Consider the following 21,231-nt stretch of genomic DNA (forward strand, 5'->3'; position numbering starts at 1 on the left):
CAGTTTACTGGAGTACAAGATTAGCCAGACAGCCAGCTGCTCAGCAGATAGCAACAGCTGAAGTTCCTCCACAAACGCTTCCCAAAATACTTCAAGTTGAGACCTGAAAAGGAGCATATCTCTGCAATTTGCTCACCTTGGCCCATCAAACCTCAGGCCTCTGCTGAGATTATTAAGCTTGCTAACTAGTATCCACTATGACGGTGAGTCTTTGAAATATGGGTCTCTCCCCATAGACAACTGGATTGTGACCTCCAATAACATTTCTCATAGGTCCCTATACTGGTATCAGAGGGCGATAATATTCAGCTATTGCTAACTTTGCCTGGAGCAAAATCAACCAGAGATGAAAATTATTTCTCTCCCACGTTAAGGAATTAATTTTAAAAAGACAGAAAGCCACAAACACCTGAAGCTGCAAAAAGAAAGTTTCAAAAATGTTTCTTTGAACAACATTTCACAAACATTTGCTGCTCGGCTTTTCTTTGACAGCGCAAATGATTTCTAACTTTTATATTTAAACGTACAGCTGTCACAGAAATACATATTCATTAGCTAATATTTTTCATGGATTGCTCATATACAAGTTTTCACACTTAAGCTGTCTCAAAATATTTTGAAAGTGAGGTCCACCAGATTTTGTATGTAGCATACTTGGATACCTGACACATTTCAGTTTTTAAATTATTAACTCACCCAAATACATTTAAACTATCAAGTCGTTGTGTCTTGTAACATGCATTAGAATATATAAGTGAAGAAATCTGCAAAAACAGCTTACTCTATTAATCATGCCATAAATAAGAATAGCAGGAGAAGATACAACATCTAATATAGAGCCTATGGATAACATTCTGCAATCTGCAGGCTTCAGGTCAAACTTCGAATGAAAAGCAAAATTGATGAGACGGATTGTGTCCCATGTGAGACTGGAAATGCAAATTACTGAAATAAATTAGAACTAAAATTCACTTGTGACAGCCTTAAAAATTCTTAGCAGTGGCTGTTTAAAATCCACATACCAAAAGCCATACAAATTTATATCCACAAATATGCGTCAAAAATATCAGCAGGTAGACAAGACATTCCTTTCCACTTGTCCTTCCTGTTCAACTGTGGACTAACACATAGGTCAAGCAAAAAAGGGTTTAAGGTAGAAAAACTTCTGAACCATGAAGAAGGCGAAGTAGGTAGATTTTGTTTTCCCAGATAGAGAGAAACTAAGTTCATGCTTTATGTTTAGCAAAGGACACAAGTGAGGTTGCACAAAGACCTTGTGCCCTGCCAGCAAAGGACATGTTCAGTATGACAGCAGAATAACTCTACCAATCTACTCTTTTCTTCACAAATCTGTAGAAGCTGGAGGCTTGCTGAGATGCAGTTGCAATGCAGAACCAGAGGCAAAACAGCAAGAACTGCAATGCTGCCCTGTCACTGCCATCGGGGGCTGCTGTACACGGGGGCTTACAATTCAACAGAAAGGTTGAGGCAACTGAACTTCATGCACTTCCAGAAGCCCATGGCACAAGTATCTGTTTTTAAAATCCACAGTGTGTGCCATTAAAGAAATGAAGGTCACTTACTGGCGTTATGAGATTTTGTTCACATTTCAAAATACCGAAAGTGCCAACAGATTTTGTACTGTTTTGCTCATATCAGTACTCAAATGTTACAGCTATAGCAATCAGTATTCTATGCACTACTTTACTGGAAAAAAATTAAAAAAAAAAGCTTACACCAATTAGCAACAGTTCGTAGTTTGATATTTGATTAATTTCTTCCTTTAAATAAGTGATTCTTAAGAAATCTCGTTAATTTCGAGAGCATTAAGAGAGAAAGCTGTAGACATTGTCCCTGATGGTCATAGTACTTAGACAAAGTAGATTTAATTCTTAACATAATCTTTTCCCATTCCTCTTTGAACTACTCGAGGTATATAAAGACAACAAATGTAACAGGCAGAGATTTGGAGCAGAGATCATGTTTTACCAACACAGGTCACAGAAAGGGAAAACATAGTTTAAAAAAGATGAGCTGAATACAGATTTAATAACTTGCTTGAATTGTAACACCCCCAGGGGTTATTTCAGGATCCTGTACTCCAGAGGCAAGGAGAAACAGCAATTATAAGTCTAGAATAAGGTGCTATTTACTGCTCTGAAAAATTTCACACGGGCAATGTCTTTTAATTGACACATTCTGCATTTTGATGTTGGAAGGGAACAGAAGGTCCCTGGTAAAACTCCCTTCAAATCACAGCAAAAGTGACCCAAATCAAATTTGTAGGACAGCTTCTTCATTTTGAAAATGATTATAATTCAGATATTGATTCTTATCAGAAGCTGAATTTTACAGATTTGTCCCTTCAGTTATAACATTTGGTTCACATCATGAAACTAGAGGTTCTGGAATTATTTGTATTTTAAAGGTTTTGGATGCCATGGCAGATCTGCTGCCTCATATACTTTTCATCATATTCACTGCTATATTCCTCCTCTGATACTCTTTCTCATTTTATTTAAAATCCAGACTGCATCAACACCAGCTATGCACAAAAAGAAAGAAAGGTAAGGCAAGTTATTTCAGATGTTTCTAAACAATCTTTTAAACTGTAACAGAAGAAATATTTTACTTCAAAGCAACGTACAATGTTAATGCACAACATGGGACGGCACAAATTGGTCAATAAGGAACTTAGCAGACCTCCTATACCAACAACACTAGCACAGAGATCAAAGCTCAAAATATTACATTATAGAAGTTCTAATCCCCAGAACAAGCTGTGGGATTTGGTCTTCTTTTGGCAGGTAATATCCACAACTGAAAATCATTCACATATATAATCATTTGCTTCTCAGTAAATACATCCCTTAAAAATTTGAAAATATTGTTCCGTAAAAATAAAGCTAATGACTCACAATCTTTACTCTACAATAATGGAAATGAGTGAATAGGAGTGATAGGGGGATGGCACTAACTGCTGCTGGAGGGACAGATTTTGTCAATTGTACTTTTCCTTAAAAAAAAAAACCAAAAACAAACGATGGGAAAAAAAAAAAAAGAAAGACGGCTGATTAAGAGCTAGTGAGAAGCCTAGGAGGCTCAAAGTAGTCCCACCAGAACCAGATTAACACACAGTTATCCCTAACGACATTCAGAGTCATCCATTCTTTATTGACTGAAGGAGAAGAGAGCTGTCTACAGAATTTCTAACAGGACTCCCTATAGCACATTCACTTTGAGTTTTTCCCTCTGAGTAGTGACCTTCTCTAATACTCTCCTGCCCATGGAGTCTAATGTGATCAGTCTGAATTGATTTGGCTGAAAAGAGTTATGACAAAGACCTTAAATTGCACTTACCCTTGAAGAACATCTAGCATATGCACTTCTTACCATTCTTACCATTAACAAAATAAAGCTCTCACTTCCAACTCTAGTATTAGGAAGTTCAAGTAACAGAACAACATATTACAAGATTCCATTGTCTAAACAAAACTTTTTGTCCAAGATTATGAAGTAAAAAAAATCTGATAATGCAACCAGCAAATACTTCTCCTGAAGCTAAAAAAAAAATGGTGTCTTTAGGAGTTGTACCCTACTAGTTTGTTAAAGATGACGTGACGCACTTCTGCACATTTTATTTTTACACTGCTTAACACTGCTGTTATTCCTGAGCCTGATTTATGGGTACCCTGGAGTACTCCTAACCCCTTTTGATGTTATTTCTGCTGGAAACAGTTGACAAAAGCAGATCTTCCCTTGAGGATTACACAGTTTTAGTATTTGTTTCAACTTTCAGGAATTTGCTCCACCTATTAAGAGCTTCTTCAAAGACATAAAACAGCAACCCATCACCTTGAATGCTACTGAAAAAAATAAATGCATAAGGGCTGCCAATTCACACTAACTCTGCTGTAGATAAGCAGCATACATTGGAAGGCATTACACTACATGGAATACTGCCTATAGATTTAGCATAACCCTACAAGGGTATTTGGCTCTGAAATATTTCACTCTGTTGGTCAGAGCTGCATCAAAATATTCACATAAACTATAAACCCAAGGCAAACAAAATGTGTGCCTAATGTAAACTTGAAAATAAAAACTGGTAATATGCTTAAATGTTACTTTCACTTTGTATTTTTTCTATATACCATAGAGTACACTACTACTTTAAATATGATTTTAATGAGCTCTGCAAACTTTGCTAAAACCATACATATGTCGTGCCAAGAATCTTGGAGCTTAACTTCTCTGCCTGTGGTGGACTAACTGTCCATGATAAATAGCCAGAATCAACCAGAGAAATGGCATTTCTTTCTATGAATAATAATATTTAAGTACCTGGTGGTCATATTTTTCTGTTTAAATTTTTTCTTCAAAAAGAAAGAAAAACACATTTTGAAAACTAGACAGACTTGGTTTTTATTTTACTGCAGTGAAACTAGTACAAGTAATAGTTAAGGTGTCAAATAATTATTCGTCTTCTCCACCTGAATGCTATAGAATGATGAAAGAAGGTTTCACAAAATACTACAAACTGCATAGTGCCCTGGATGCACTTTTCAGCTGTATAGGAGTACTAGAAAGTAATTGCCAGCACAAATAAATGTTTAACCTAAATGTTTAACTAAAGTAAAAAGGTTACGAGTATTTGTGAAATTTTTCTATACAAGCATTCCAAGAACACTTGGCTGGAGAAAAGAATCACAAACTCAAAAAACTGAGCAGAGATTTCATAAGGAGCCCAACAATTTATAATGACCTTTGTGCAACACTGATAAATTATTTAATTATCCAAATTCTATTTTGTCCAGTTGTTCAACCTCTAATTGTGCAGTTCCATAGGCCAGTATAAGAGACCTGATCATAAGTAGGTTGAGATTGAGAGGTATGCAGAAGAACAGAAGTCAGACAAAATCTTAGAAAGAATAAAACAGGGCAGAGGACAGAATATCCTCTTCTTCATTTCACTGCAACACTTGAGGAACAAGAGAGAAAACCTACAGCTCTAGGATGTACTAATACATAAATGTATTAATGCATTTGCTACCTTTAAAACTGCATTGGAGGGAATACAACTGCTCTGTAGGCTGGTTTTGTAATATCTTCCACCTAATCATCTTCTCATGCCACAGGCATCAGAGATCTTGCTATGATCAAATAAAATCTGTGAGACATTCATAAAACTAAACTGAACTTTCATTATCTAGGAAGTACTTCTATGCTCCATAAAAGAAGGCAAAACTATTTACTGGCAGCTGAATCTGCTATGCAAAATAAAGAGAAGACTGAAAGATTTATTCTATTTATGAGTAACTTCAAAGAATCTCTTGTCCCCATCATGGATAAATAACTAGGAATTGCTTGTGCTTTGTCCAATGCTCAGGTACCCAAATCCTACCCTGCTACTTGGGGTATTTGGACAGAACTCCAACAAAATTTTAGAAATAAAATACTTTAAGATCACTTAACAGCATCTCAGAAGGGGTCCTGTAAGCTAGAAAGAACCTGAGGCCAACAGGAAGATTGTCTTCCTTCCCTCTTTAGTGTATAAGCTTATTCATAAATCAATATTCCCAGATTCTGTGCTGAGCTAGGAGTATACTGAAAGTCAGGTCTCCCATAGTTATCTGATGTCTTAAATTAGTAAGAACTTATATGCTTTTGTGACATGTCAATAAAGAATTCCACTGAACCTTTTAAGTATAGAAGGCCAATAGTTAGTTCTAGTAGCAGTTAAACTAAGCAAAGCCAGAAAACTAAGTTTTACCTCTTTCTTTCCTTTCAGATTTTGCCACAAAGCACTTCATGAATATAGGTGAATAGGCCTGTACTACCAATTCAGGAAAATGTCAACATTTTAAATTTGGTAGAAATAATTATAACCAGTTCGCAAGCCTAAGTAAGCATATTTATGGCTGATATTTTCCTCTCTTGTTCCTCGGAAAAAAAAAAAAGGAAAAATGATATTATCCTTTGAGAGAGATTAATACTGCTGCTTACCTAACCATTGGGGACAAGCTAAGTAATTCGCCATGTACTGCCTGCAAGGTAGTCTCCTTTTCTTGAGCCAAATACCGTCAGCAACCAATCCACTGCTATCAATGCAGTAGCACGCAAGCACAACATAATAATAATTATACTAGGTTCATGCTTCCTGCTATCCTATAAGGTTTTTCTAAATTCTTTTTTTCTGTTGCCAAATGGAGACCAATCAATAGCAATACCTGGAGTAGCTAACATCGTGTTATTGTTTTTGAGGTCCCACCTCAAAGCATCTCCTAATCAGCAGATAAATGTTTCAGGTGACTCTCTGAGACAACAGTAGCTGTCTTTCTTGAGCAATCGGTTTTTAATTCACGCATTTGCAAGTAATGGTATTCTTAAATGTATGTGCCCAAATACCATACGGTAAGATGAATTACAGCATTTAAAACTGCAGTAAACAAGAACATGAGAACAGATGCATCATAAGAAATTTTACTTTGATTTATAAAACAAATACCCAAAAGTTGCTCCATGCAGGAACAGTTTGTCCCTCTCAAAATCAGGTTTTCTTCCACTGGCTCTTAAATATGGATTAGCAACAAAGATCTACACACTGATCCACTATCTTCAGCACCTGAAGCTGTTGCATCTTAAGCAGCCAGCTTTCCACCTGCAACTCAACTAAGGTACAAGAATATAAACTGCAATCATATGAGGAAAAACATACCTGACAATGTGACCCATTTTCCACTAGGATACCAGAATCAAGGAAAAAACCCAACGAAACCGATTTAAAAAGGAAAACCAGCAGAGGAAAAAAAGCTCTTTGAAATTTATAAGTACTCTACAGCACCGAGACAGTGCATCTCTGACACTTTTCATTGTACTTACCTAATATCTGTGCATGTTATACATGTGATACCGCGACTGTTTGTTGTAACGAGGTTCAAAGCCACCGATGTTTCACTGTCACTGGTTGGGTGTGCTCCACATTTAAAGTAAAACTCCTGAAACATTGAAGGAGAGATAAAGAAAAGATTGCATACCCGCTGCTCACGTCCTCCCTTTATCTTAGGCTAACTGACATTTGAGACATCAGACAAATCACCACTGCCAACTGAAAAGGAGGACAATCATTAGGAATGGTTTACAAGGAATTCCTTGAAAAAATACCAGTCTAGATGCCTATTTTCTGCAGTGATTTCCCTAGCAAAGAAGATGTCTACTTGTGCACTAATTTGATATCAGTGTGATACATTCTATGATTTTCTGGATTCATAGAAAAAAAGTTACTTCATCTTAACTTCCTCTAATTATAGTTGTCAAAGGCAGAATACTAAGCATTGTCACTATGCATTAATATTTCCACATTTTTTTTATTACAGAAGTCATCATTTCCTTAAACCTGGAACAGAATTTCAATACTAAATTCATAAAGTGTTTTTGATTTTGTGACATTGGAAATCTATATGCTACAATTTTACCATCATATTAAAGGGAAACTCTAGCTCTCTTGGGACACATATTATGTTTTCAATTTTATATTATATTGTGCCTGAAGTAAGTTGCTTAGTTTGTACCACTCTATATAGCCTCTTAGAGTCCATCCATTAGAATAATACTTTTTAACACAACTGTGTGCTTTGTTCTCTTTTCCACTGTACCCAGGGAAAGCCACACGAATCATGCTGTGCTTTGATAAGGTTTTGCTATAAGAGATTGTTTTAAATGCCCAAATCACTCTATGCATATGTACATAAAAGCAGCCTGAAGGCATGCGCTTTGCAATAGGAATAGGAGATCTTTTTTCCAGCATCGAATTGTAGAGGTTTGCAATGAAAACATTAAGACTAGTATAAATAAAGTGTGAATTCGAATGTAAGGGTATAAAGGCAAGGAAGAAATTAGGAGAAGACATAGCAGAGTGACAGGGTTGATGGCATCAAGATATTAAGATTGTAGATGTTGTCGAGGTACTGAGACAAGAAAAAATATCCTAAAAAAAAAAAAGAAAACAAACAGAAACAACAAATAAATCGTCAGCATTTTCTGTTTCCTATTGACTCACGGATGTGGGACAGGCTGAAGGAAAAAAAAAGTTACAATCACTGTCAACTTCTTCAGAATGCAAGAGTCATATCATGCTCTACAATTACTTGAAAGGACATTGTAGAGAGGTTGGTGCTGGTCCCTTCTCACAGATAATTAGGGACAGAACCAGGGGCAATGGTTGCAAGTCACAACAGGGCAGGTTTAGGCTGGACATTAGAAAGAAATTCTTCACAGAAAGAGTGGTCAGACACTGGAACAGACTGCCCAGGGAGGTGGTTGAGTCGCCATCCCTGGATGTGTTCAAGTGTCGTTTAGATGTGGTGTTGGGTGATATGGTTTAGGGGTGAACTTGTAGTGTAGGGTTAATAGTTGGACTCAATGATCCCAAGGGTCTTTTCCAACCTGAATTTTCTATGATTCTATGATTCTATATCCAAAACCATGCGTTTAAAAACAACTCAACAGTCATGAAAAGGAATTGCTAGGTGTCCTATCCTAGCATCACCCCAAGTTCCTAGCTAGACTATTTGGACACATTTTAGGGCTTGTTAGTATAGGAGTACAATACAATGAGTGTGGATGAATGAAATCAGTTTTGTTTAATCCAAAATCACCTTCTCCTCTACACAGCCTTGCACTGCTACAATACTGTATTAAAAATCAGTCTAGAAAAAGCTCTTAATTTCTCATTGCCTTTAGCTTTGCAGTAGGGAGTTCTTCATCTGTGAAACATCTGCCCATTACTGTTTTTTCTCAGTGGTGATCATTTAGATATATTACATATTTTTACATGTGACAAATACAGTAATACACAGGAATATCTAAAAGGTGGAAGCTGTATTACTACAACCTTCCTGCTGGATTAGTCAATCCTGCTTCTCAGAGAAGCACTGATATATGCAGTAGATTGAATATTTTATTTGTGTTCAAACACCACTATAAGTTAAGGACTCATTGTCTGACTCACGTTAGAAGCAGTTTAGGAGAACTAGGGGCTAAGAGTATAGTTTAAAGGCAAGCCTATTTTTAAAACCAAGTAATTGTTAACAAAACCGCTGAAAAAGTCACCTGTACATATTTACATTGAGTTTTACATAGAGCTAACATTTTTAATAACTAAATCATCTTTCTGCCCTGGAAGTAGTCTGAAGCAAGAAAATACATTTAAAGTCACCCTTAGATGAGATTTTTAGACTTTCCACCTTTTTTTTTTCCTGTTGCTCAAGACCCAGCTCTAAACACAGCTCTTCGGTATCAGCTCAGATTCAAGCATTTCGGCAGTCCACAATGAGTCAATGGAACTACACATTTAGCCAGACCACATGAAAACTTTACACAGTCTTTAACTTCAATTTCTTTTCAACCTTTAAAAACATATCCTTTAATCTTTGTATTATTTGCTAATGGGTTTTGGAGTTCGGGTTTTCTTTGCTCTTTCATTTGATTTCGCTTTTTTTAAATTAAATGGTAAGAAGGATCTATTTCAATGCAGAAGTTTTGAAAATATCTCCTTGCTTCAATACTTCTGCACACAACTAAGAGAATACTGACAAATTACTACTCCATAAGAGATGAACTATGGGGCAAAGAAACAACATACAAAAGAAAAAATATTTTTTCATAAAATTTCTTACCCACTACAAGATTTTCTTTGGGACACAAGCAAAACCATAAAGAGTAATAAAGGAAGTAAGCTCTGAAACTCTTGAAATAGTTTTAGACCTAGTGTGTTGTTGTTTTTTTTTTTTCCTAAAGAGCTCCTGTTTCACAATTCCAACTGCTTTTGAGAATACCTGAAAATGACTCTAAGTTTCTCATCATGAAATCTGTTTAATGAAGATGGAAGGGAAATAAAGCAATACATTTCTTATTCCATGCTCTAAGTTGTATGGAATATTGCCTACAACTCAGTAGGGTGAAAAAAAAAAAAAGGGAAAAAAAAAAGGAAAAAAAAAACCCACCAAGCTACATTCCCAAAACACTTTCTCTGTAGCATTAGGAAAATTACTTCTCTATACTTCTGTTTATCCGCTCAAAAACTGCTTTAAGAAAATTCCTCTACCAATTATGTTTATAATATATTTTGATGTTCCTGAATAGAGAACATTATGGAATGTGAAAATACTATTTGAAATAACAAAAAAAAACTTGTTACTCTCCAAAACTGTTCATTGACAGACTCCCTGCTTGAGTAAACTGCAATTAAAGAAATAGCAAATCTTAATATTAAATACAAACAGAACAGAGTGCTCATTGAAATTATAGGAAAAAGAATCCCTCGAGAATTTCTTCTGAGGAAATCTTCAAGATCAAGGCATAAAAAAGTTATTTTTAACAAATGTGTCGACACTAGCAGTACAGCATAATTAATCCATTTATAAAATACTCTTGCTTGAAAAAAAACCACCCAAAATTAAAAAAAGCTATCAAAACATACAACACACAACTCCATAAAACCAACACGTCTACATCTGTAGGACTGAAAGAACAGTGTTGTGATAGGAGTTCAGAAATACAGAAAGAGATTGCAGTCTAAAAATCCCAGTATGCTGAGTGCCTGACAGCCGTGTCATAGTGTGGACTGCAATTCCACATTTATTTATTTTATCCTACTAACACAGATCTCAACTGTTTGAAGCCTTCTAAAAGTCATAATCTCAAACAAGACTCCAGTTGCAAATAAAAAAAAAAAAGTGGCCTGGTTTTATACCTTGTGTATATAAACATGCTACAAGCATTTGTCACACCTACCATATTTCCCAGAAACACACTTGTGATGCAAGCACGAACTTTTTATGCCAGGACATAATTATATGAAGTTCTGAAGAAATATAACCCATCAGCACAAGTTGCTCCTCATCTGCTTCCAGCAATGAAATTGGTGAGCAAAATATAAGGGTAAAAGTTTAGTCAATTCTCACTCTCCAGCCTGGCATGTCATCAGGTATGTAAACACAGCTATTTCTTAATTTAGTCTTTCACCCAGTGTATGATAGCCTAAGGATGGAAATTTGCTGGATTGTTTAATCTAAATCATTTATGGTCTATGGTTAATCTCCAAACAGGCTAGAGACCTTGGAGTCAGCCAATTTAGGGCAAATCCTCTCATTTTGCCACAGTTTATCACAGTCATATGAGCAGTTGTTACTTCTTAAGTTTGACATCAAAATGTCTCTTCATGTTTAACTTACACTATACAAGACAGTACTTTCAGAATTTCAAGGTTCTAATAAGAAACCCTTACATAATAACGTAAAAGAGATGGACAAAAGTCTATAATACTATCTGAACACTTACAAAACATTTTAAAGTAGAAGATATCGCATTATTCCTCCTTTCTGCACTTGTCTTCTAATTTGGTTCAAAAATTTCTGATGAATCTTTTTTTCTCTGTTAAATATTTCTGTTCAAGAATGAATAAGAATATCAATAAATTATTGAGAAATCTGAGACAAAATTTACTGCTTTCCTTAGTTCTGAAAGTGAGTAGTTTTATGGTCACCTTCTGCTGCAGTGAATACCTTTAGATCGTTTTCTTGCCTAAAGGCATAGGTCCCATGAAATTGTGAACATTCTATTTAGCACTACAAATGTCTTCCTCCTGGCAGCGTATCTGATAGATTGTTATTCAGAGGAGGAAGCAGGCATTGGTGTTACATACTTTGTCATATTTTTCACTCCTGTTATCGCTTTTGTGTCACACAACATCATAAAAAGTGCAAGGGGGAAGAAAAGGTTCAAAGATGCATGGTCAGTGTTAGCTACTTTTTATGAAACTCAAGGAGAAAATGCTCAAATTTATATTAAAAAAAAAATCTCCTTCGGTATTTACCAAAAATATTGCTCTCTAAATTCTGACTTTTCAAAGCAGGGGTTTGCATACCCCTATCTGCTGCTGCTGCTAAGTAAACTGCCTTCTATGTTGTCAAGTAATCCACATAAGTAAAAGACCAAGTTATAAGCAAACCATCAATGGGTAGCCGGAGTCCGAAACAGAGTAACGCACGGAAGAAATTTTACCCTTTTGACACATGTTCCAGAGTCGTTTACTGCACTGTCAGATAAAACACCTCTCTTGGCTAACAAGTGCCAAAATAGCCTGCCTCTCAGCTGATATACAATGTATACACATGAAAATATGGCTTCTTACTCGGGCTTCTCATTCTCTGCGATGTAAATTAGTTAAAAATCCTAATGAAGTTCAGCCTTTGCATTTCTTATTCCCTTTCCTTAATATACAGAGATCAAGGTAGAGGCTTTATGGTGTTTTCCCCTTGAATTACCCATATGTGTTTATTTAGGACTGATAGACAAAGCCATTTATTAATATGTATTATAGTCATTAAAGGTGTAGTTTTCATTTTTCTAATTATCAGCAGCCTTACAGATGAAAGGAGGTTCATCATCATATTTATTCCCCTGAATGAGAGAAAACTTCAATGTCATTGTGGCACACTCCTGTGATAATGCTTCATTTTCTTTTCTAGCCGAAATATTAAGTAGATATTCTTGTGTATCTGAGGACAGATCAAAAGAAACCCACTTTAGGACTGCTGTGAAATCAAATATTTCTTCTTGGATCTGGGAAAGACGGGGTTCAATTCAGGGCAGAAACACTTTAAGATTCCCACATCCCAGAAGAATTGCAGGCAGTGGCCTTCCAGGCCATAGGTCTATCTCTATGGGAAACCCCCAAAATTTGTAAAACATCACAGTGCACATGTGGAACAGACACTGCTTTTAAAGTTAAATAAGTAAAAAAGGTTAGAAACACTGCTTGACTTACATTGGCTAACTGATAATTGGTTCTTAAATGATTTTTTGACGGACTCATAGAAGTGTTGTATAGAAAGACTGTTCCACTTTCTTCTGTGAGCAAAGAGTGTTGTGACTAGCTCCGGTTACTGCAAAAGTACCTTCCTCAGAACAGTGGTGTGTGCTACCAACTTTCCAATTCCTCAATGCAGCTCAACAGATACTACCAAGAACCTCAGATGAGGTATTGAGCATTGTGAGCATCAAATAAGACAAATTATTTGGTGAATGCTACTCTGAATGGTTTATTTTTACCAAGTGATGACTGAGAGATCTAAACAGCTCTTAAGATCCAAGGAAGAACATTAACACTAATTCAATTTTTTGCAATATGATTGTGCTTAAAATAAAAAACCACATAAATACAACAAAAGCATTCCTATAGCCATCTAAACTTGAGACAAGCAAAGTCAGTTTCTCTTATGTTTGGAGTTCTTCTGGAAGTTTTATTGCAATACTTGTACCCAAGAAACCAACTTCATATGAATTGCCAATCAAAGCCAAACCTTCTATCTGTGGATTTCCTGAGTTTTATAACTACAATGTTTGATCACAATATCAATAATCCAAACGCTCTAAAAAGGCAGATGAATTCCCTAAGCTGGGAAATGCCCCTTGGTCATGGCTAGCTGGATCACCTCCTCAGCAAATGACCAGTAAATGCAGCTCTCGCAGACAACCTCAGTAATTATGGACAAACTGTTAATTCATTTTGAGGAAAAGGATTTGTGCAAAGTATTGGACCAGCAGTCAAGCTGTAACATATCCCTCCTTAAATACTATTTCAGTGTTAAAGAAATATATAGATCAACTACTATAAATGCAGAATAATGTATTTGATTGATTACTAATCCTCTGCTAAGTAGGACAATAACCAAGGTTAAGTGACAATGGATTTGTAGGTCCTTAGCACAGATTTAAGGAAAACTGTGATGCAAAGATTAAAGTTGGTGGTTACTTTAAGCATTCACATATCAATACAAATCTCAAAAGCATAACTGCTACACTCAGACAACATTTCTTTGCTAGAGAAAAAGAAAATTCTTAAAAATTTTTCTGTTTGAAAAAGATCCAGTGAAACACTCAGCATTTGATCTCAGACCTACATATTCAGAATGGAATCAGAATAATCAGCAAGAATGAAAATAAAACAGTCTCACCCACACCAGCATATTTTATATACATTTCTAGAAAAATTTTCCCGTCCTTATAATTTAAAATCCACAGAATCTCTTTCTGTAGAATATACAGTAGAGGAGAGCATGACAATTTATGGACACTTGAACTTTGAAAGAAATCCCTTTATGGGATGCAAGGAGAAAAATGGATACTCCAGGAGAGATCAAACATTATACAGTAAGCCTTGTTAACACACTGCTAATAACTAAGCTGACCTCAAAGATAAGTTGAAACAACTTTTGATGTGAAGAATGACAATAAAGTGCCAATAAATTAAATTTCAATGTCTGTAAAAAGTATATTTATTTTATTTGGCAAGAGCAGCATAAAAAAGTAGAAGAAATTTGAGCATCTCTCTAATATCTGCTTTCTGACCAAACCCCATTGCCCTTCTCAAAATGCCTCTGGCTAAGAAGAAGAAAGATCTCTAATTCATGATAAAAGTTTTTTAGAATGAGTATCCTTTGCCAATTCTTCATCAAGGCTGTCAGAACATGCTTGGTCTCAGTGAAAACATCAAGTTCAACCTGTGTGAAGGATGGGGGAGAGAGGGAGCTAACTTTTAAAACTATTATTATATTTTTGAGACAATCACCAGTTAAGAGCAGAAATGTTACTCTCCTGTCTTTTTCTAAACTTTCCTTTCTGTTCAGCAGTAACAGCTACAACCTAGATGTGTCAAGTCACTAAAAGACACAATATATATTTCAGAGAAAGAAGTGTCAATACATTTTTACAATACCTCCTTTTCATTCTTAGTTGACTTTAAATAAGTTAATGTAAGAAAAACATGAAAAATATACAGTTCCACTTCCTTCAGAATAAAACATATTTACCAGACCCTTTACTGAGTTTAGGATACTAAAACCAATTTGTTATATATCAAATACCTGAACAGATAGCCTAGGATATGGAAAGTATTTTGAGTGCAGCAAGACTATGGGATGGGAAATGTATATGCTATTCATAATTCTTTATAAGATCTAGTGTTCTAGTCCCAACCAAGTCACTCAAAGCCAAGTTTTAGGCATATAAATATATCTGAAAACTTATAGCAAATGATTTTCCGTGACACATTTTCAAGGGCTATACAATAGCAACAGCCTTTATTCTCATATACCCAAGATCTTGCTTTTATACATCTTCTTAAAGAAAAAAACAGCCAAAAGCAAACAAACAATCTGGCTTTTAACATATTTATTCCCCTTGCCAAGGAACAAAATTTCTACCCTTCATTTTTCCAGAATTCGCTGGAAGAACAGAAGTATTGTTCAAAAATTAATAACAGGACAGGTATAGCTGCCATTCAACAGTCTAATGTGATACAAACCAAGATTGTTAATAATTGAAAAGATCTGAGCATCCATTTCTGTTGAAGTCATCACTTACTATATGTGACTTTGAGTGATTTATACCAACAAGGTTGGTTTTGTACAATAGTGCATACAGATGGTATATCTATTGTCTGCACTAGAAAAAAAGTTATTACTTTTCAGTTAATAAACTGTATTAAAAACTAAAAAGAGGAGATGTATCTAATTAAGATTCAAATAACTAGCATGAGGGGTTATTAACTATAAAAGGATATAATGACATCTAGCCTCTGGAGATAATGTGCAACTATAGTTTCATAGACTTTTATGCATAAGAAAAGCAACAAGAAATGCAGTACCTATCATGCATTATTCTTTCCTTGTCAACTAGAAAAGACACAGTGGAAACAACGAGCACAAATGCCTTGGGAATCCCTTAGCTGCTGCTGCCCGCACAGTATTACTTCAGCCACCCATGAAAATACATGAAAGTGACCCTGCTTGTTTTGAACAGCAGCATTTCTCATCTGCTTTGCTGGTCTAAAGGCAACCACACACCGTACTTACTTTTCCTGCAAGCGGTGGCTCTGGGTTAAAACAATCCTGTCACTAATTCTGCTGCCATTCCTTTGAGTAGCGTTATTTCCATGATACAAAGATAGAATGAACAGGACTCTTCAGCATGATCCAGCTCTTCTATTACCCAATTTTTTCATAGTACAGACAAAGAAATTAAGGCTGTGGAGCACCACGTCTCCTCATAAAACAGATCTTGCCTGGAATGTTAACTTGTAGAACAAAGGCTCCAAAGATGTTTAGCCAAAACCCAGAAATCATACCTAATATTTTACAGGTATTGTGACGCCCATAGCATGTAAAGATACACCAAAACAGTCGTAAGTAAACAACTTTTCTATGAGAATGACTGGGCTTTCATATGAAAACATGGAAGGTTTAAACATGCCTTGTCCTGGAAGACTGCAAACTGTCCCCTTCCTCTCTCTACTCCTGACCTTTTTCATCCATTTCATTTAGAAATACAATCTCTGATCAACGCTAACCTCTGGGCTAAACCAAGATGGCAGTCAACAGGAAAATTAAATTACCTAGCCTAGCCTCCCAAGTCCAACCCAAATTGCTCTTTCGAGTTTGTTCACTAGGTTTCAGCATGTATGAAATGGTTTATTTTGAGTAAGTTCCCTTGACTTACTTGAACCCCAGAGAAGTCTCAGTTTCAGACTAGCCACTTAAAATGTATTATAATCATCATATCCTGAACATTAGTGCTGATTTCTAGGTCTTAAACTTTCCCATTAGCCTCTTAAAAGTAGAATCCAACTGCCTAAATTTGTTATCAAGTGTTTCCTGTAGAGAATCAATCCTTTACTTTGAGCTTAATTTCCTCTGGCAATCAGATTTGAATTTTTATGTGAATATAAGTTACAAAAAGGGCTCTGGGAAAGAAGGAACTCGAATTCTATATGATAACAGATCCTCAGGGTGTGCTTCCTATGGCACAAAAAGTTGCTTGCAATTACAGGTTTAAGTGATTTGTTTCTTTTCCAACTATGCTAACAAGCACTTGGGGTAAAAATAGCGATCAAGAACAAAATGCATAAGAAACAGAAGTCTCATACTTGAGTTGTAAATATCGCACAGATGATATTACATTGTAAGATCTCTCAAAGAATCTTAAGTTTCAGAGAAAAGCATGCAGAGTTAATGAAATATCTAACTACAAATATCAAAATATCTAACTATCAAAAATATAAATATAACTAATAAAATAATATAAATAAAAAATATAAAATAATATTTAAAAATCTAACTATCAAAATATCTAACTACATAATTTCTTTACCTGTTAGTTTTCATAAGCATTCTATACAACACAACAAATTCTATGTTCTAGTCTGTAAATATTGCTGCATTTCTGCAACATATGCAGTAGATTCCCATCCATCTGATCCTATTACAACTGAAACATTTAAATTTTGTCCATCCCTTGATATCAAAGAAAATGGTCAGGTTTAAAGCTTAGGAAAAAAGGTATTTTCAACCCGACAGCCATCTTAAGAAAAATTACTGTTATTTTTGGGTTTAGGTTTTCAGCCTTCAGCTAATATCACCAATGTCCTAGAGCCTCACATCCATCCATTAACCATATAGATGATCTACAAGTCTGGACCATAGCTGAAAGGCAGTACTAAGACACCGTTCATTTAGCACTAAGGCTGTGCTGCCTCAGGAGGAGCATCAGTATTTATGTGAGGACGCTGGGCAGACAGAATTAGGCTGTAATACTACAGGAGTGGCTCTTCACCTCATCTCTGTGTCTCAGCTTTGAAAAATTGGATGGTTTGTTCTGTCACCTTTCCAATGCCTGCCATACATCAGGAGAGGAGTGAGAACAAACCAGCCAAGACGCTGCCCACTTATGCTGCAAACAGCCAGAGGAGAAAAGGCAGGAAATGGCAGAAATGTTATGCTCTCTTCTTCTGTCTAAGATATGCTTGCCTTTTGGTCTAAAGACTCAAAAATGTTCTAATGAATGTCTGGCACTGCTTGAATACCCATTAAAAAAGGCAACTGTTTTTCTGAAATCTATTTGGCACCCAGCAGCTTGTTGCTTTTCTTCTGAAGCATGTACTTTGCCACAACTACGCATTCTGCTAGCACACCGAGAGCTCTGCTGTCCTGATGTCTCAGTTGGGGTCTAGTAATTATCGGGATTTATGCTCTTAAGAGTCTCCTTTTTACAAAGGTCCTAAAGAGCGGGTCTTATGTCCCTCCTACACAAACAGCAGTAACATCTAACCCACACAGAGCAAGACACATTAAACCCAAAGTTTCGGTGAAATACTGCAAAATTTTTCCAGTAATTATTTTTCAGGTTTGTCTGTTTACCAGAGTTGATGGGGCTGGAGTAAATGTAGAAGTGTTTAAGTTTCTTCTCTCTCCTGCATGTCTAGTTTAAATCTTATTTCTACGTGGGCTGAGCAGTCAGAGTGAGTATTTGTATTGCATCATGCAAACTTAAGCTTTTTTTAAAAAACAGCCAAAATGATACCCAGAACATACAATAAATAGAAAAGGAGGAATGATATTAAATACAGTCACATGAATAGAAAGAAGGAAATAGTTGAAAAGATAGAAGGAAATAGTTGAATCACATTGCCATCATCCAAAGACAGAAGAGGACTATGTACGTATAATGTTCAGCTCGTTTTACTGGTTTCAGCTAAGTATAATCTGTACATAACTCATTACACAAGGAACACAACTGTTCCTTCCATTTCTGTCAAATAAGATAGATGTTTCATTACTGAGATAAGCATTTCAGATAATGTTTTAAAAAGTAAAATTCAAACAATAATGTCTGAGAGACACCTCAACAATCCTATTATAATTCTGAATATATAAATGCATGATTTGTTACTTCCAACTTAAGAAAGATAAATGTCTAGTGTTTTACATGACTCATACATTAAAAAACTCCATGCACACAGCGTTGTTATGGAATCAAGTATATCAATGTCTAGTAAAACAGCATTATAGGTTAAAGTCCTGCAAAAACTTTCCTTATAAGTTCTTACAGGTTACTACATGTTCTTGAAAGTGACAGAGGGCTGCAGTAAATGAAGTAGGTAGAAGGGAGAAACAAAAAACTCCCCCAAAAAAACACCAAAAATCTTTTCTTTTTGGCTGATTTTGTACAGAAAAAAAAAAAAAAAATCACTAAAATCTTAGGAGTAAACTCAATTTGTTCTCTGGATTTTAAATATTCTCTGTTTTGGTTTGTTGTGGTGTTTTTTTGTTGTTTTTTTTTTAAATATATTTCATATATATGAGTTGGATGCAATAAATATATGCAAGATGATCTAGAAAACACAAGTCCCATTGGGAAATACATTGCCTACTGTATAATCTTCTTAGAAAAAAAAAAAAAGTTTTAATTGCACTCTTACCTATAGTTTCTAGCATACAAAATCTGAAAATGCAGCAAATAAGTTAAACAAGCTTTAATACCACAAACTTATCTCATGTGCATACCAGTACAGAAGCAGTCAACATTTATCAGTAATTGACAGCATAGTATCTGATTTGAAAAGGTATTTTCTATTATTAATACAGAAAAATGTGAACATTTTTTCTTTGAGTCAATTTAATACATAGACATATTATCTAGTGCAGATGGCTATTTGCTTAGGTTTAATATAATGCTGATGGTGCATTGATAGACTGTTTTCACTGAAGTGATTTTTTTCCTCAGCAAACTTTTATCTGTTTACATTGTCTTCATCAAAAAAACAAGCAGCAAAAAAGAGAATTGCTTTTTCCTAACTTTAAAAAAATTGTATCCAGGGCTATACTGGGGATACAGGTATCCACTGTGTAAGGCTACATCCACACTAGCAAACAGCTTACGGTTAAAGAACATCCAAGAGCATTTCTGGGTGACTGAAGACAATCATCCCTACAGTTGTGCTGTTGGCAAGGTCCCCGATGTGTTTTGATGGTCCCAGCTAGCATCTCTTACAAGCAGACTTCAGGAGTGGGAAAATGGGGTTTGCATCCCTCTTTTAGGGACTGAGAAAACTTACTAGCTGCAGATAAGCTATACTGTGCCATTTAGCCTCCAGGCATGAGGAAGTTTACCAGCTCTCTATTGTAAAATGCTTTCTGTTCCCTGTTTTTACTAAGTAGGTTTCTACCTGTAGAAATAGTTATAAATTCACATTTCACCAAAAGAATCCATAGAAGCAGAAATTCATGCCCTCAGTCTGATCAACAAGTAATTATTTCTGAAAATGGGACTAAAAATGGATTTGCATAACAGTAGAAACTTTAAATGAGAGCATGAACAGTGCATACATGGTATAATGTTTTCAACAAACACCTCACATTACTAAGCTCTGCATTTGACAACTCAAAAATAATAAAGAAAATGTCTTTCAAATTAAAACTGTTCAAGTTTTAACTTGCAAATTACCTCAAAATATATTTTTGAAAAATCCTCCAAAATCTTTTAAATCTTTTTAAACTGTTTTGTTTTAATGTAAGGAAAAGAGAAAATTTGAAAGATACAGATGCACAACCAAAAAAATCACTGCCTTGTAACGGGCTACCAGAAAAAATAATGGAAAAACAGAGATGCAGACGTTACCATGGACAAACAAAAACAATTGTCCAGATGCGTTGTCTTATTCATAAAATTTCAAACACACCATGCTGAGGTCCCAGTGCTATAAACACATGGGTGCTCATAGCTAACGAGCACACCACAGGGCCATGACTGCATTCCCACAAAGAGGCAATAACTTGCATTGTCAGGAGTGCCAGCAGCACTCTGGCAAAAGGACCGGTGGAAAATAAAAATTAGCTGCCCCTCACTTACAGGTACGTGATGGCAGAGCCAAATGCAGAGTTACAGATCTTTTTCACTCAAGTTCCCTACAGAGGATGTACAGCTTGCAGAGGTAACTGAGCCAACCAGATGAATTTGGCCTCACAAATTTTGTGTTCACACAAACATAACAGGTTGACTACAGCATTTGTTATGACAAATCTTTTTCAGGCTCCAAAACTCTCCCATACATGAAGAGCAACTAAACAGCTAATGTTTGCCAAACACAGCCATGCACTTACCCCTGCCTCTGCAGTTTCCCCAACTACTATTCTTTCTGCACAGGCATTACCTCACTTTATAGCAGCACCATTCACTAGGCAAGCTCAGAATTTGAAAACAAACTTTCCATCATACAGCCTCTACATTCATGAATATGTAATACATACACAGAAGTCCTTGGATAAGTATGTTGCATAAAATAATTCCTTCAGGGTAATTGGTAGTTAAAATGAGAAATACATTTGCCTGTAA

The 21,231-nt window shown here is 35.7% G+C and overlaps 1 protein-coding gene across 1 annotated transcript in view; it reads right to left on the reverse strand.

Annotated features, from left to right (window-relative positions):
• Positions 1-21,231, reverse strand: part of PARK2 (parkin RBR E3 ubiquitin protein ligase) — a gene marked incomplete at its 3' end in the record, with an annotated part of 227,581 nt that overhangs the window by 82,755 nt on the left and 123,595 nt on the right. Inside the window, exon 4 of the mRNA XM_009873742.1 lies at positions 6,883-6,998. Coding sequence (XP_009872044.1) covers positions 6,883-6,998 — 116 coding nt within the window. The remainder of the gene's footprint in view (positions 1-6,882; positions 6,999-21,231) is intronic.

Source organism: Apaloderma vittatum, unplaced genomic scaffold, assembly GCF_000703405.1.
Source record: "Apaloderma vittatum isolate BGI_N311 unplaced genomic scaffold, ASM70340v1 scaffold6040, whole genome shotgun sequence".
In the NCBI taxonomy this organism is placed as follows: domain Eukaryota; kingdom Metazoa; phylum Chordata; class Aves; order Trogoniformes; family Trogonidae; genus Apaloderma; species Apaloderma vittatum.